The sequence below is a fragment of the Dipteris shenzhenensis genome, chromosome 7 (assembly GCF_047967505.1).
Source record: "Dipteris shenzhenensis isolate YYH24624 ecotype China chromosome 7, Dip_SZ_1.0, whole genome shotgun sequence".
Taxonomy (NCBI): Eukaryota; Viridiplantae; Streptophyta; class Polypodiopsida; order Gleicheniales; family Dipteridaceae; genus Dipteris; species Dipteris shenzhenensis.
The window spans coordinates 682,091-700,357 of NC_141602.1; the positions used below are offsets into that span (position 1 = coordinate 682,091).

General features: G+C 43.4%; 1 protein-coding gene across 2 annotated transcripts; it reads right to left on the bottom strand.

Annotated features, from left to right (window-relative positions):
• Positions 1–589: 589 nt before the first annotated feature.
• On the bottom strand, positions 590–9,329 carry LOC147899785 (uncharacterized). Of its 2 annotated transcripts, none has more exons than XM_087377514.1 (5): positions 9,056–9,329; positions 8,910–8,961; positions 5,345–5,418; positions 5,007–5,123; positions 590–877 (listed from the first exon to the last, which is right to left on the bottom strand). In XM_087377514.1, coding segments are annotated over exons 1-5 (462 nt in total). In that variant the 5' UTR covers positions 9,274–9,329; the 3' UTR covers positions 590–876. The 2 variants fall into 2 exon arrangements, with proteins under 2 accessions (XP_087233640.1, XP_087233639.1); XM_087377513.1 differs by having other exon boundaries at positions 5,031–5,123; positions 9,056–9,319.
• Between the last annotated feature and the right edge of the window lie 8,938 nt (positions 9,330–18,267).

The window sequence follows — 18,267 nt, forward strand, 5'->3', positions numbered from 1 at the left end:
CAGGTGGACCAACAAATACTGGGACCTGATTCCGCATGGAACTAGGCTGGAACAAATTAACAGAGAACCAAGAACAAATTTTAACATTCCCTGTTTTTGTGCCATCTGATGTCATTGTCCATGGACACTAATAACAATGGAAACCCTCCCTCAGCCAAAAAACAGATGATGCAAGCAACACATTGGATCTATGGGTTCTTGGATTATTCAACAAGATCCATTCTGGAATGTCTTTATTAAAAAAAAGAAATATGGTGGAATCATAGTGGCCAGCACCTTCTCACAGAATTGTCCATTTATCATATGTTTTACTCCTTTCTTATGTTTAACGAATAGAAAGGCCATTAACCATGTGAGTGGACACATCCATGGAACAAGTCAACACATACTTTTTTCTCCATGTACTACATCTCCTCGTGGAAAATAGCTGTAACATATGGAAAGAACTATACTGTTACTTACCTGAAACGGACTTCTTATCATTGTAACGCTTTCTACCTAGCAAACAAATTATTTACATGATTGAAATCAAGTCTTCTGACAATCACGAAATGAAAATATGCTTACTTGCTTGTGTCAACCTGCTAGGGACAAATAAACCTATGATACTAGGAACATTATTGATAATGATAAATCCAGTCCTTGAATTAGTCCTTATAATCTGCTTACACTGTAAGTACCAGAATAATTTGACAGAAAATCACCTTCTATTTTACAGTGTGTAGTAACCAAAGATGCAACATGTTTTGGTGCACATATGATGCATCCTTGAGGCTTGTAGAATACTTTGAAACATCATCATGTTTATATGGGCTTCAGCAAACTGGATCTATCAAACTCTGGAGTCCCATCGTTCAATTTTTTATCCACAATCATTCTGCAGCAAACCCCAACAAACCAAAAATCTCAAGATGACACTTATTTCAAGCCCCAATGCAGCCAGTTTTGATTTCGATGCCTATTTCTAGTTTTGTATCTATGCAGGACCAGTTCTTTAGCACCAATCATATCTTGGAAGCTAGTAGCAGCCAGTAAATGGGATCAAATACAATGTTCTTACTTTCTTACAAAAGCAACTACCCAAATGGCTCCACCAAAGACTTGATGGAAGGCATCATCAACAATTGACACAAAAAAGGTGAAATGTGAAATATTTAAAACGTGTAGCCAGTTATAATAGGAAAGCACAAGAAATGTCCCCCCAGTATAAGAGGAAAATGGTGTAAATTTATGTGTACTTTCTTAGCAGTCTTATAACATGGAATTCCTCATAGTTAGCTTGCAGACGATCCTAGAGGCACAAAAGAAATGTCCCCCCAGTATAAGAGGAAAATGGTGTAAACTTATGTGTACTTTCTTAGCAGTCTTCTAACATGGAATTCCTCATAGTTAGCTTGCAGACAATCCTAGAGGCCTCTCTCAAGAATTTACGATGTTTCACAGCAGATGCATTCATCAACTGGCACAAATCTGTCAGATTTTTGGTCAGTGATGCAGACACACCAGGATGGGAACTGAGCTTGTTTAGATGGATAGACAGGGGCACTACTACCAAATATGTAAGACCCAGCGGTTAGCTCCAGTCTTGGAGAACGCCAGGTAGGAAGCTATCTTGGACCCTAACCTCCAAAGACCTTGTGGTGAATCAAGTTTTTTAGCTTCTGCTTCGTACATCATTTCCCTCTGGTGCTTTTCACATTCTTGTATTGGCCGGCTCAGAAGATTGGTACGGAAATATCTTTGGTGCAGGGCCTTGCTAGGTGACAAGGCTAGACATGTGCTCCCAAACTCTTTGCTGGGCTGCATCTGGCTATGGTTTGCCTTAGTCGAAAAGAGAGTGTAGAAGTCCATAGCAATCTGTGTGACTACCAATGAGGCTGTCTGAATCTTGAACCTCCCTCACACCCTCCCTGCCATATCTCTATCCCATCATAGAGAAGAATTATTTGTTGCATCTTCTTCTTCCAAACTAATACTAGTACTATAATCTCTGGTCAAAAAGATGTTGCTGCTCCTGGCGTCCAAGCTCAAGTCCCTCATGTATCCAAGGCTAAGCACCAGCTTCCAAAACGTGAGTGAGGTTGGGGAGGGGATCCCGCTAAAGAGACAAGTGGCAACCTGTAAAAGGTATCAAAACCTAACTAGACAAAAATCCTACCAGACCCCTGATTTAGAGCAAGTGCTACCAGGCACTAATTTCTGGAAAAATGAGAAACAAAAACTATGTTGATGAGCATGTGTCCATGCTCTGATGTGTTGTCATTCTAAAGGACACTCATCTCATTTTCCACAAAAGAAATGATTTCCTAACTGGTGGAGGAGGAAGCAGACCAACCAATGTGAGCAAGGATGAAGAGGCAGACTCAAATCTCAAGTATAACTTTTCAAATCTTGCTTGACGAAATACATGTGTTAGTGTGAGGCACATGAGTGAGCGAGAAAGAAGAGAGCACGTATGTGTGTGTGTGTGTGTGTGTGTGTGTTTAAAAGGAGATATGAGTGCACACGTATGTGTGAGGGGGAGAGTATGGAGAATGTGAGTAAGAGAAGGGAAGGAGAGAAAGATGCTTGGGCAGGCTGGGGGTGGGAGGGATTTAGAGCGAGGCGAAAGGTGCAAGGGCAGATAGGAAACGGTCGGTTGGGTGCAGGATCGAACAGGAAGGGGGAATGGAAAGTACTAGGGTGGGTAGGGTAAAAGTAAAGAAAGAAAGTTTATTAATGTCTTCGAAAGAGTAAAGGATCTATAAGACTGAAGAAAACTAATCCAATAAAAGCTAAGGGGTGAAGCAACTAAAGCAGTCATCCAAACCCAAGACTAATGTCTGAGACAAGAATATCACGATACACCATAGTGTCTTTGTGGAAGGGTATACATAGCCTAGCATAACTGTCTGCAAGAGAGCAAAAAAGGGGAAGGGATTCCCATCAAAGGGCCAGTCATCAGTAAGTCGTCCATCAGAGTGTCGGTAAATTGTCTGAGAAAGCATCGAAACCTTTGAATACTGTTCGTCAAAGGGAGGGGATTCCCGTCAGTGGGCCAGTCGGTAAACTCTCCGTCAAAGTGTCGGAACCTTTGTATGATGTCTAGGGGACGAAATGATAGAGGAGATGATCTCCCTCAACAATGGCTCTAGTGAGCGCTAGTGTCATCGAGAACGGAAGTCAGTAATAGGATGTTGATGGTGCCCACTCTGATCAGTCTATCTGTGCCCCTCTCTCCTCCTCTGCGATCTTCGAGAAGTAGCTCATTGTTTGGCGAGCGCCATCATCACTCTAGTCATTTATCTCTCCAAGTAGAAGGTAAGGAGGAGACATTTGCGGTCCTGGCGTGTGAGTCAACACAAGGAGTCGTCTGTCGTGTCGTGGTCTCTAGATCCCGACTGCATCGTATCCCCTGCAGCTTCAGGTCCGGATCCCTTGAGCAAAAGAAGTCTATGATCATTGTCTTGCTAGAGTTTGACAAGTCCTCTTGGTCTCGCCTCTGTAGTTGAAGAGTCCGTCTCTATGCCATTGGGACTCGAGTAGGAAGGTCACCACGCGTCGCTGATCTGAATGTGATCCAAATCTGCTCGTAAATAGATAGTAGTTACACCCACTATCTCATAGTCCCCAGGGCACCAAAGTGCTCCTCTAACTCAAGCTCCTGCACGACACATAAAGTGCACATCCGTGTCTCACAGGGGATTCCGTCTACTCGTCCTTTCTCAATATGTAGTTGGAGGAAGGTTTTATCGATTCTCCTGGCTATACTCGAATCAATCTCATACATGCTTTGAGGATCTTTATTTACCAATTCCGAGCGTCTTTTCGCCGTTATGTTTGTAGAAGATGAGTTTTATCAAAAGCTCATGGGGAGCTTGTCGAGTTGCAAGAGATCCTTTCTGATGACCAAGTTCACCTCGCCACAGGTGAGTGGGATGGATGGGCCTCAAGACTATACTGAAATGGTGGCTGTCTATCCATATCGAGTCCCACGCTTGTGAACTTCGTACATGTCCAAGCATACCAACTCCTCTGATCCCCCTCCACCATTGCTAGTACCATAGATGAGGTCAGGGCCGGGCAAGGTAGCTCGCACCCTCTTGATGCCATGATGCCAAGGTCCCTGACTCTCTGAAGGGATCACCTAGGAAGATGTCTCACACAGATCTGGGACCAAAGGGTCCCCCACACATCCCAGCTAGGCGAACAAGAGAGTCCAAGAGGAGAGACTTGGTCCTCGGATCTTGAAAATGGGACTGGAAGCAATGACACCTACCGATCATTGCATAGCGTTGATTCCGTTGAGCCAACATAGCTGGCTCATCATGAAGATCAGGCCTGAAAGAGAACTCCAAAGTATGTATAAGACGCAACAATCTCCGTTGGTACCCATCGAAAGTATGCTCTCGACGGGACATGCTGAAGATGACCTTGTTTTTCCAAGGTTGACCTTCAGATCATGTGTCCCAAGGAAGTCTAAAGCGCATCCAACTGGAGCTGGAGACCCTCGGCTGAAGAGGACAGTTAAACAAATGATAATGAAGGGGGGGCTGGGGAGAAGGGGGGGGGGGGGAGGGGAGAATGGAAGTGGGGGGTGGGGGGGAAGGGGGGGGGCAAGAAGGGGCGGGAGAGTGTCCTGAGTGGGACGGCTGAGAGGGCGGGAACAGGCTGACCAGCCTGAGGAGGGGGGAGAGGAGGCAGTTAAAGGCAAAACTAAGAGGGTGAAGGAAGGGAGGGCTAAAGCAGCAGGTCGGGGATCTGCAAGTCATATTGTGTGTGTTTAATCTAGTGCATTCACGTCATGTCTATAAATGTTTTGGAAATTCATAAAAGGGATTGAGATATTACCCTTGGAACTTAATCTAGGATGTAAAGAATATACTAGAGCAAAAACAAAGAAAGTGTACAACGTAAGTTCCAACTTCAAATAAATTGTTTTCATGAATAATTTAGCGTTATGGTTGGGCTTTGAAAGAAAACGATGTGAAGACAAGCAAGAGAAACATCAGTTTAATGTAACTTACCAACAATCCTTGGAGATTGCATACCTAGAATGATTGTCTCTTAGTAAAACAAAATATGCAGGATCCTGTGGTGAAAGCTTGAAGAGTTTGAATGTGATATACCAACTTGTTGCCATGCTACACCACAAATAGAAATAGGAATTATACACATGAGAAATGCCTAATTTTAAAAATACACTTCAAAATTAAGATGAGCAACGAACAAGATTTTTGTAACATAAAGATCGGAATGTATGCATGCAGTTGAAATGTATAAAGAAGGTAGAAAAGAAAAGGCCAAGAATAAAAACCACAACCAAAGGCACCATGGAGTGCCAAAACCCCAATTTGACACATACCTTCCAAAGCATATGAGAATCACTGTCCAAATCAATGCGCTAAACCATGATGATTCCTTGTACCAAACCCAAATCTGGTTCAACAAGAAATAAGCCCATAATCATCATCCTTATTGGTATCATAAAAGAGTAAATCCCCAAAATCTTCCATGGTTGTTGATACAAAGAGCAATAATATCTATGGTTTCCAAGTGACAATTGAATCAAGCTTTTGCATCCTCACACCCTCCTTCAGGTTGTGGATCGACCATGATTCTTTGAAACAAATATAAAACTCATAAGAAACACCACTTAATTGTGATTAATAATGCATACCTTAAGATCCATGGATCATAAAATTATATTTTGGGATGAGGCCTTAGGAAACGGGGTTATTTTTTTCACATTAACAAAATATTCCAGAGAAATGAAATAGAGATATAAATACCAGCCCATAACTAAGAATTTTGAAAATAGTATTTTGATCGCCATTCATGAATCTTTGTTAATCTTCAATATTCAATGTGAATAGCTTATGAAAGTGTTTGGACAGCACAAGAGCAAGAAAGAAAATAATGCTCTATTTCAAAAGTGAAAATACAAAGAAACTGGGTTTATATACCCTCGTCACCAAAACCCTAAAAATATGAATACAACTAACGATTAAGTCCCTGTGAATTAAGTATACTCTACCTCTATTAGAAGACAGGCATTATACTTATGGTCCAAATCAAGGTTCCAATGTTCCCACCAACAAAATGCAGGCTGGGACCTGTTTTAGTAGATTAAAACACATGATACATGCAATATGAATTGATAAGCTGCATTGTTGACTAGGGGTAGTTGGTAGACAAAAAATGGAGATGGATAGGATAAGCCAAGGGGGTAGAAATTCAATGACACTACTAGCAATGCCTTTTGTCCTTGCTCAAAGCAACGATACCTCACATGATAATGGAAACAAGGAGTTATAGTTGCTTTGTGCAGATGTCTATGGAAATCAAGGAGTCCTTTCAAACGCTCTATGTCAAGAAATATGATTAGCTATTCCATGACATCATGTGATGCAGGCTACATGTGTGCAGCCTTAACATGAATTCCTTCAACCTTGAGTCCCCCCATATGAGAATATGCTACTGAGTTGGCTAATCTAGAAATATATGGGCAGGATGAAAATAATGTGATCATCATGATGGGAGGAAAGTAGCACATTCCAGTAAAGAAGTACTGAGCTACTGCAATGACAGGCAATGAGCTACTGCAATTAGATGCCTCTCAACTTTAATGGAAATGTGATTGACAGCCTTTCACTTTTGGCGTTAAGATACATTGGAGATGTGTATGGAACAGGAAAGCACTCCGCTTGGTTCCAAGAAAAAGACCCAAGGCAGATTTTTCCAATCATGAGACACTTTGGGAGGATGAATTAAAGATTCCCAAGTATACCCATGCCATATCTCTCTTTGCATTAAAGAGATATCAAGACGTTGTTGCTCTCACAGTTTAAACTGCATTATACAGCCTCCTTCCTTTTTAGCATCGAGATACCACTTGGAGATGTGTATAAAACAAGAAAACCCACCTGATTCCTTGACCGAGGCTTTAGGGATATTCCTCCAACCAAATGACACCTTAGGAGGACAAACAATGGGTTCCCAAGTGTATAAATCCACCTCACGCATACCTCTGTTCAGAGTTGTGTGTCTGTTTTGAAATAGTTCACATTCATCACTGCAACACATTTATGCTTGTCAACCATGGGAAGTACATGTTTCTGTCACTAGCTTTGCCCATGCTATCTGCTAAGTGCAGAAATGTGATGCTATACTGAAAGAGAGAGGGAACCTTATGGCATGCATAAGATCCATGATCATATACACATAACCGATGCACGGGGGAAGACACCCAGGTTACGTTAACCATTACTAAATTAATTGTGGCCTTCGCAATCACAAAGCTTTTCTTAGGCCAAGAAGTTGAGATTAAAAATTAAAAGAACCTTAAGATTATATATTTCAAAGACCTCTATAAAAAATTGACACAAAACATAAGTCAATCTAAAAGTTGTAACCTTCTCTTAGAGTTTCTCCCTCCTAGTTTGAGGAGTAAGAAGAATCACAAGGAACCTGATGCATTAGTCTAGATGTGACTGCCGAGAGACTACACTAGGAGCAGCAAAATGTCCTGTCGATACCGAGGCTGCGTTCTCTGTGCTATCAGGCAGATGTTGAGGATGACTGGCTCTTGTCATGGCTGTAATAACAGAGACATTCCTTGCCATGCCTCTACTTTGCAGCTACTTTGCTATCAGAAATATTGCTGGTCTTGGGACCCTCTGCACCTAAGATGTCCAGATGTTTCTTGATAAAGGGGTCTTTGGATCCATGGCCCTTGCTCATCAGCTCAAAATTCTGAGCGAGCTCAAAAAATGTGTCACAAGTACCTTTAATGCTAAAGCAGGTATACCCTCCATGTCCGAGCACAAAACAGAAGCGAGAATGTCATGCAAACTTACCAGCAGAATGTGCTCCGTGTGCAATGTCCCTATTGGGTAGGTATATCAAATCTAGACTCCTTCCCTTCTATTGCATAGCTGCACTTGCATAGCTGCACTGTAAGGTCTTACTCACACTCATGTTGGGCGCTGACTGACATAGAAGCTTCTAATGAGACGTGGCCATCGATATCCATCCAAATGAGTTTTCTCATCCCCAGTAACAGAGTGAGGCTTGGCAGTGGGTAATAGTAACCCTGCACCAGTTCTATGCACGAAGCCAACACATGGCAGAACAACTTCAAATAAAGCAAAGAATTCAATAAGAAGAACAGCAACATGACACTTTTGAAACATTAGTAAACTCATAAGGCTTCCTACAATCTGCAATTGCTCTGTGCTGTTGTATGAGCATCAATACATCCTTACCTTCTGTAAACTCATCTGTTGGCCACGAGTCCAATCTTATTGATCTTGCTAGATTTGCCGGCATGTTACTAGAGGCAACATTTCAAGGCATTTCGTCAAGATGTGGGAACTCTGTACAGTTACAGGCTATTTGCAACTCGCTTGATGTAAAGATCGGACTCTTGGCGTGCTTGGGTAAAACATGGCCAATGTCATCTGTCTGAGTACGTGTTAAAGCTTCAGAGTTATTCGCGACCCCATGCAGTATAAGCAATACCAAAAGTTTAAGAGATCAGGAAAGTCACAAATTTGCCTTCCTAAAAATACTGAACCTTTTCCATATTGCCAGACAGGCAACATAGCTGGCAAATCAAGCTGTAATGACAGCGTGCAGGAAGAGCTGAAGCTCTTGTACAGGTCTTGTAGGGCAAAACCCTCTAATCTTTTGGTAGATATTAAATGTGCAACAGCCACCTGCTTTGACAAAAAAGCCAAACTCCCGTGCCTGAATTGTCGCATTTACTTTCTCGTTCTGATAAGTTTCTGGACTTGCCGAAAACGCACTTTTTGCCGTAAAACAAAAATCCGTTCCGCTACGTGAGGACAACACAAACGTCGATTTACAGAAGACCGTTCAACAGGGGAATGGCTAATTTGATTGACAAAAAAGGTAGGGAGGCGCACCGCAATGGCAGCAACGTTGACATAAAAGTCTACGAGAGTTGCTGTCATCCACCTGTGAGCGACAATTCGAAAGGAGGTCAAAACAACAGAGGGGGGAAGCGTGTTGAGGGAATTGAAGACAAAAAAGCATGGGAGGAGGCACTGACGGAGTCAAGAGCTGAATGCGGAAAGGGCTTCCATCTGTGATACAAGTGTAGAGAACTGTGAAGAAGGTGATGAGGCCGAGCAAACCGAAGACGATCCTTCCCACCACAACACAAGGCACCATTTTTGGCTTCTGTCGCTTCAACTGAATGACAATGCTTGCTTGTGCACCACCATTGCTTCTCCTCTCGCAACAATTCCACCAATCATCTCGCTCCATTTGGCATCATCTCAGCTTCTCATTCTATGACACTTGGCATCACCTCAGACCGACATCTGCCACCACCGTAGACACACATTTCTTAGACCCTCTTCACACCATCTCCCCATGAAAATGAAAATGAAAATTATGAATGGCTACCGGATTTGACCAGTTCTCTCTATTGTCAAGCTTGTACTACACTCTTCAAGCCCCATTGGGAGCACTTCGCGGTGGCAAATTTTTGGCCCTGCAAGGGTCTTAGGAAAAGGTAATTTGACCAAGTTAGTGGAACCACTAGGTTAGGTTATGGTTAATAGCATGGTTAGGGTTCAGTTGTATTGTTAGGGTTTTACTTAGTTAGGGTTTTACCCATGTTTTGGCTCTATTTATGTATCCCACGTTTCCGTTTTACCTGTGCTACGACTCCGCCTGCGAGCCTTGAGTTGTAGCGTCCACCAAGTGGTCATCCTTTAATTTATCTTTGATCTCTTGTATTTATGGATTTTCTTAGAAATGGGGCTTTGACTGAGAGCATCTACTGTAACCACACTATCTCGTCTAGACTTGTATGTGATGTTAAAATCATGTTCTTGAACTATGGCATTGCATCTCCTTTGTCTAGCAATCAAATTAGGCTTTGATGGTCTGCAAGAAAATTGGATCTTCTCCATATTAAATCATGCCTCCAGGCTTTTAAAATGGGCATAAAAACAAGTAATTCAAGTTCATGAGTTGGGATAATTGCTTGAGTAAATTTGGATTAAGCAATTCAATGTGGTGAGTGTTATTATGAGTCCCAACACTCATAACACTTTTATTACAGCGTGTTAAATGCAATCTTTGGTATGTTTCACTCTCTAATGCTAATTTGATGATACCTCAACTTTACATCTTGGAAATTATCTAGGCTCGATGAAGTCTATCAAGGAACTCATATATTTGGGATATGGTGTACTTATTTTTGTAGTTCTTTGATTTAGTTGTTTGTAATCAATAAAAACCTATGAGTACTATCCTTTTTCTTTTGAAACAATACAAGTGGGCCCCCAAGGGAAACACTTGGTCTAATGAAGACTTGTTTCAAAAGTAGATTGGAGTTGAGTCTTGATCTCTATCGCTTCAACTTCAGGATATTGGTTCAGCTCTAGGAATTAAGTCTATCACATGATCAATTGGTTTAGCTCCAAGAATTAAGTCTATCATATTGGTTCAGCTCCAAGAACTAAGTTTATCACATGAATTTCACTTTTAGGTGCTAGTTCAGCTATTTCTTCTAGAACTCCACATCCAAGATAAAGAGGCCCTCCTCCAGTGAGGAGATATAGGTTCAAGCCAGGGACCGTGGCACTTTGATAAATTTGACCAAAGTAAAAAGGCATAAATATGTGTGTGTGCTTGTATGTGTGGCAATAGTATAATAAAATATGGTGTGCATAAGGCCCAGGGTTGAGGTGGCAGGGCATGACCATGTGCCACGCTACCACGTAAGAGGACCCATAAGGTGTGTTGTACATAATCCATGGTAGTAATAATATAAAATGATAAGGTGGCATGGGTCCTCCATGTACCACCTTTCCACCTAGGCGGTCCCACACCTGCATTTAGTGAGATATGGCCCAAGGACCATGGGAGAAGTAATATAAAATAGGTGGAGATGGATATTATATTGGATTATTCCCTCCATGTAGGATAGGCCCATGTGGGGGGGGTGTAGAAAGTCTAAGAATGCAAGTTAAATAATGGGAAAAGTAGGATGAGGTGGCAAGATTCCTTGTGCCAACCCTCCACTTGCCCTCCTAGATGTTTGAACATATTATAAAAGTGGGAAGAGACCAAGGGAGTATCTTAGACTTGGGATATGGGGGTTGATGTATGTGAAAAAATGAGGCAAAGGGTTGTCGCACACAATTGAGATTGCGTAACTGCCTAGCCCACATGGGAGACTCTTCCACACACACCATGCATGTGGGAGGATGCATTTATTGGGAGAGACCCCCTCTCTTGGCTATAAAAGGAGGGGGCTATTCCTTGATGGAACACGCTTATTCTTGTAAAGCCACCTAGCTAGTACTTTGATTTCTTCCCCCCATCCTTCCTTTCAAATAAAGTATGACCCTCCTCCCTTGATGTCTCCATCTCTACATTCCTCGTCCCATTATGTATATGCTTCTCTTTCCCCTCTCCCTTCCCCCTTGTGGCATAGTCCCTCTCTTCATTCCCACCACTCTTAATCCTTTTTCCCCACTTATGTTAATGCTTCTTCCCTCATGTTCCCTTTTTCTCTATGGCCCTCGAGCGTCGCCATGCCTTGCGTCTAGCATCATGCCTTGAGTTCTTTTCTAGTTAATAGAACTGGTGTGGCTGCTAGGATTGAAATTTCCACGGCTAGTGGTGTAAAATTTGTTACTCCTACAGCTGGCTGTAGTTCCACAGCACCTTTTGCGTGCGGTTCTTTGCTTCTGCGCGTCCAATCTGCATATCTTTTGCTCGCAGTTCTCCATCTCTATGGCTATAGAACTTCTCAATTTCTGTGCCTTTAGCCTGTAGTTCTTGCACATCTTCTGGGTTCCTGCACCTTTAGCCTGCGGTTCCTGCGCATCTTCTGGATTCCTACGCAGCGCCATGCATCTTCTAGTCGACCGTGCCTGCAGAACCGCTCCTCCACATCTGCAACACCCACACGCCCCTTGGTTGCAGCTAGCGCATCTGCGTGTCGTGGATAGATTGCGATTGTTTTCCTAGGTTCCTGCGTATTTTGGCGCACCTGCACATTGCGGATAGACTTTTCGGGCTCTTGCAAAAGATGTCGCGCCCCTATCTTCTCCTTCTCCTTCTCCTTCTCTTCTCTTCTCCTCTCCTCTCCTCTCCTCTCCTGTCCTCTCCTCTCTTTTTATTAAGGAGTCGGAATTGAACCCAAGACCTCCCCATTCACGAAAGGAAGACTTACTAATGGGCTAGCAAATAGGAAGTGATGAAAATGTAATGATATTGGTTATATGGTGAAATCTCATGAACTGTAACTCTCTAACCGTAGGGAGTTTCCTCTTGTTGTAAAAAGCAAAAGTACTTCATTTCATGTGCTCTATTCATATCTGATACTAGATCGTAGATTCTGAACTTTTTCAAGTTCACTCCTTGGATGCACGCCACACGAGGAGGGTGGATATTTATGTCACTTCTCGACGAGTTCAAGGATTTGGTGCTCGGTCCTCCGCTCATTACAGCTCCCAATTGGCGAGATCTCTTTCTTGATGTTCATGTTGATCTTCAACAACTGATTGTACAATGCATTGTTCAAGGAGACGATGGGTGGGATGATACACCGTGGATGATTCAAGGTGAAGAACTAGTGATACACTGGGAGGACTTCTACTCATTGTGCAGTGATCGAGCTACTTGCTACATCAGAGGTAATTAAAAGGGTGTCCTTCTTCGAAGGGTGGGATGCTCCCCAAGCTTGGGGGGAGATTTGGCGCATTTTCTTATTAACTCTTGTGGATAAGCTTGTCTTAAATGATTTCTTCTCGATCTTACTACAAAGGTTTCTAGGGCTATGGTTTCTAGGACTCGGCTATGGTTGGTAATGTTTTGACCAAGGAATCCCTTTGTACCTAATCAACCTTTTGTGCCTCATTTTGAGCTTCAAGTTGTAATTCTTTTTGGTCTGAAGATAAACTATCAACAAAGGATTGCAAGTTTATTTGGTGCAAAACGTCCTTCTCAAGTATTGAATTCTCTCCACCCTCTCCTTCTACCTATCTTGGACTACCGAGAAACTTGGGATGTTCGGATTTTAGTCTTGGTATGATGACATCTTGGCTCCTCCAATTTGACGGTGCATACAAACCTTCGACCAAGGCTGCTGCTGGTGTGGGTGTGAAGCTCACTTCACCAGGGGGTGAGGTGTATTGTTATAGCAAGTCTACACCAGCAAGTACTTGCAACAAAGCTGAGTACTCGACACTCATTTTTGGGCTACAAAAGGCGCAAGAACATTGCATCAAGCAACTTGAGGTGTAAGGAGATTCTTAACTCGTGTGTGAACAAGTTAGTGGAAGGTGGAAGGTGTGGAGCGAAGGCTTGATTCCATGACATCAACAAGCATTGGAAGTTTGCCAACAATTTGAAGAGGTAAAAATTCAGCATATCCCTCGAGCTCAAAATATAGTTGCTGATTTCTTGGCACGTGAAGCTTGTACTTCAATCACGCATGAAGGGAGTAGAAGCACTACCCCAACAAAGCCGCAAGCCACGAATGAGAGTGATCATTTGTAAGGAATGCAAAGTCCTTTTAAGATTGTCTATGAGCTATTCTATGCTAAAGATTCTTCCCGTGTAGTATTTCACAATACACCAGTCAGACCCTACCCTGCCTATGTGTGCTTTGTGGATGTATCTTCACTTGATTTTCAGTTCAAGCTACCTCTTTCCATCGTTTGCCCATAGATAAGCCTCATTTCGTCTCTCTCTTTTCCATTTTCTAAGCATGGCTGACATTCTTGTGTTATGTGGATGGGTTGAAGAAAATCCAAATGAGTATCTTGTGGCCTTCAAGCACCGTTGTGTTTCTCTCAACTTTCTTATTGAAGATAGATGGTTGTTGGTTCTTCCCACATTTGTAGAGGGTTTGGCTCAAGTGTGGTATGAGAAGCAAGTCGAAGACGGTCGCCAAAGCTGGCCAAGGTTGACAGCAGTGATGATTGAGTATTTCGGCAAAGAAGAGGAGTTGGAGAATGTGTACCTGTAGGTGGCAAACTTGAAGCAGTCAGAAGGTGAGATGGCGTGTCGATATGTGGATCGAGCGGTCATGCTCCTGGACCTTTTAATTGCCATGCAGGAGGACAATGCCAGATTTCGAGCTGGAATGACTCAGCATGTGCTGGGCTACCTTGTAGTAGGAGCAAGTAAGGAATTCCGCCTCAAGCTTAAATGGGAGAATCCAGAAACTATGGTGCTAGCACATGAGATTGCTCAAAAGTTTGTTAAAGTTCAGTCTGACCCCGCTTCAAAGAAGATGATTGTCCCTCCGCAACCCCCTCACTTCTTGCAACAACAAACTGGGGGGTCTAACTCAGGGGCATACCCCCACCCCTCATCAGGGATGTATCCACCGCCTCCACCTCAAATTTATGGTCCTCCCTTAGATGCTTACCCTCAACAAGGAGTATATCCTCAACCTCTGCCTAGAAGATTTCCCCAGCCTCGCCCACGAACCCCCCTTCTTCCTACTCCCTCGGCCCCTCCTGCTAAAGAACCCAGAGTCAATGACCTAGCCAAGGCCCTGAATGATCTTTAGCTTGAGATGGTGGGCATTAGAAATCGAGCCAATCACCCTCCAAGAGAACGTGCCAATGTTGTGTGCTACGAGTGCCACCAGAAGGGTCATTATCACACGGAATGCCCCAATATTTGAAGGGTGAATCTTCTAAGTGAATCAGGCACCGAGGATTGTGACGTAGAGATCCTTGACCTCGGGAAAAGAAGTCGTACCTCCTCAGACCCCTCTCCAAATCGTGGACCGGGTCGCCCCAGGAAGAAGGTGTCCTCAGAGCCCTCAGATGCTGAGATGGCAGACCCACCAACAGAGAAGACTAAAAGATCTCGCAGAAGTAAGTGGTCGCCCTTAGATTTTCCTATTTGCTCAGGGCAAGAGGACTCTTCGATCATTCAGGACCTTGCTCATCGGGTCTTTGAGCATCACACTCCCTTAACTAATAGCATTAAGCCCTAAGGTGAGACATGAGCTGCAGCAAGGGCTCTCAACAAGGAGGAGCAAGAAAAAGGGAAAGGTACGAGAGGTCTCTTCTATCTCTAAAGAAATTGATCGGCACCCACATACAGTAGATGTCATCATAGATAATTGTTGTGTCAAAAGTGTGTGTGTCGATGGGGGAGCTGCATGTAATATCATGGTGCCCTGTATCATGAAGAAATTGAATTTGAAATGCACAAGGCGTTCCTCCACTCGAATCAAGGTAGCAGATGGTCGACGACTTGCCACCCTGGGAGTCATTGAGGATTTGCCCATCACTATCAATGGGTTGACCACCACCGTCAATTTTTATGTGGTGGACATCGAAGATAGAGGCAAGAGTTACCCAGCCATACTTGGGAGACCATGGTTGAGAAAGAGTGATGCAGTCAGCTTTTGGAAGATAGGACACATGTCTTTTGGTGCTTCTAAGGAGAAGATCCTGGTGCAACCAGGTGCCACTGAACCAGAAGAAGAAGAGGAGAAGGATAGTGATACTCTCTCATCCTCAGTGTCTGAATCAATGAATCAATGGAAGAATCAGACGGGGGAGAGGAGTTCTCAGAGGAGGAAGTTTACATGATGGCGGTGTCTCCGACCCCACCACATGCAGAAAAGGTAATAGCTAGTCCTCAACAGCTTGAATCTATGCTTTCCCCGGACCTCAAGCCAAATGAGAAAGATGAGTTCCTAGAAATGTTCAAAGATTTCCCTAACCTCTTCGCAACTAGCTACTGCCACCTTCACCATGTGACTACCATAGAGCACAAGATAGAGCTAAAGCCTGATGCGAAGCCTGTGGCTTAGAAGTATCGGAGATTAGGGCCCCTACAAACCGATGCTTTGTGCTCAGAGTTGCAGAAACTTGTAGAAGCTGGGTTTATTATTCCGTTTCACAATACTGAATGGGTTTCACTAGTGGTAGTCACCCAAAAAAAAAACAAGTGGCAGGTCTGCATCGACTATAAGAAACTCAATGCAGCCACCAAGAGGGACCATCATCCTCTTCCCTTTCAAGATCTCATTCTTGAGAAGGTAAGTGGTCATGAGATGTATACTTTCTGTGATGGTTACTCCGGGTTTTATCAAATCAGAATTGCTGAGGAGGATGTGCTTAAAACCACATTTGCCACACCTTCAGGGACGTTTGCATTCAAAGTAATGCCATTTGGCCTCACCAATGCTCCTGCTACCTTCAAAGATTTATGTAGATGGTGTTTGCTCCATATTTGGGGGTTTTCTTGGAGGTGTTTTTCGATGATTTTTGTATATTCTCGGCACGTAAGGAGCACATCATGAAGGTTAGGTTGCCCTTCCATAGGATCAATGATGCAAATGGCAGCCTCAACCCTAATAAATGCACCATTGGAGCCACTTAAGGGAGGTTATTGGGACATATTGTCTCATCTGAGGGCGTCAAGCTTGACCATGAGAAGGTAGAAGCTATCCTCAAGCTCTCCCCGCCAACAACCAAACATCAGGTATGCTCATTTGTCAATCTAGCAGGATACTATCACTGCTTCATTAATCAATATGCTGCTTTGACGTGACCCATGACTATGCTATTAAAAGATGGAGTTGATTTCTCTTGGGATAAGGATTGGATCATGGGTTTGTACAAATCAAGAGTGCTCTGGCTTCAGAACCCATTCTACACAATCCTGATTGGTCAAAGACTCTCTATATCAATCCTGGGTTTGGTGAGCATACTCTGGCAGGTATTCTTCTCCAGCAAGGGGAGAATCGGTTCATGTATCCCGTTCGATTTGCTTCTCGACAATTGCTCGAAACTGAACGACGCTACTCTGAGGCTGACAAGCATGCTTTGTCTTTGGTATTCTGCATTGAGAAATTTAAGCATTATTTGGCTGGAAAGTCCTTCATCATAATCTGCAGCAATGGTCTTGCAAAGCAGGTTCTTCAATCACCAAATCCCATGGGCCGGTTGGCCAAATGGTTGGCAATGGTTGGCAGTTTTACAAGAATATGATTTTTCTTTCAAAATTGTAAAGGGGGTTGTTCCAACTTGAAGAATGCTTTGATTGATTTAGAGGAGTGCCTTGATGTAACCCTTGTAGCAGCCATAGAAGTTGGGGATCCATGGTATGGCAGAATCTACAGGTTTCTGACCGCTTTCTCCTTTCCTCCAGAAAGTACTAGCTATGAGAGAAAGAAAATCGGTAGCAATAGTAGGCGCTACACTCTCTTTGATGGGGTGTTATATTGTCAAGGCCTGGATGGGGTACTAAGACGGGCCATTGATGCAAATGAAGTACCTAAGGTATTGAAGCATTATCATGATGGATTTTGTGGAGGCCACTATGCCGATGACTATACAGCTAAGAAGATTTTACATGCTGGGTACTATTGGCCGACCTTGTTTAATAAGGATGTCACTATGTATTGCAAAACTTGTGAACCATGCCAATTATTTGGTAGGAAGGATTTGTGTCCTGGGCAACATCACCCAGTGATGTCCATCCATCCATTTCAGAAGTGGGGAATAGATTTTGTTGGGCCCCTACCCATGGCTGCTCACAAAAAGAAGTATCTTTTGGTAGCCACTCAATATGTCACTAAGTGGGCTGAAGCTATCGCCCTCCCCGCTGCAAATGGTAAGGCAGTTTCAAATTTCATATTTGAACGTATCTGCACAAGGTTTGGGACACCCATGGAAATAGTATCTGACCATGGGAGTCCATTCTTAAATGAAGCAATGGAGTTGCTCATGGATCGCATGGGTATTGATCATCACACTTCTAGCATCTATTATCCAACATCCATGGGACAAACGGAGCGGACCAATGGCCTCCTTTGTAAATCCATGGGAAAAATGGCCACAGGGAATAGGAGCCAGTGGGATTAGAAGGTCACTAAAGCTGTGTGGGCTTACAACATCACTCATAAAACATCTATAGGTCACACTCCTTTTGAGTTGGTGTACAGTACTGAGGCAGTTTTACCCCTAGAGATAGAGATTCCGGCCTCGAGATTGGTACGAGAATAGAGGATCACAGAAGATGAACATGTAGAGGCCAGGTTGGTACAACTTGAGAAGCTAGATGAAACCCGATGCCTTGCACTCCATCAAACAGAGATCCAAAAGAACCGACAAAAGGCCCACATGGATGCTAAGATTCGCAAGGGATGGGAAAGACACTTTGCTGAGGGGAATGTTGTTTTATGCTTTGATAATAGATTGGACCACCAGATGGATACTAAGTTCCTTCCACTTTGTACCGGTCCATACATAGTCATCA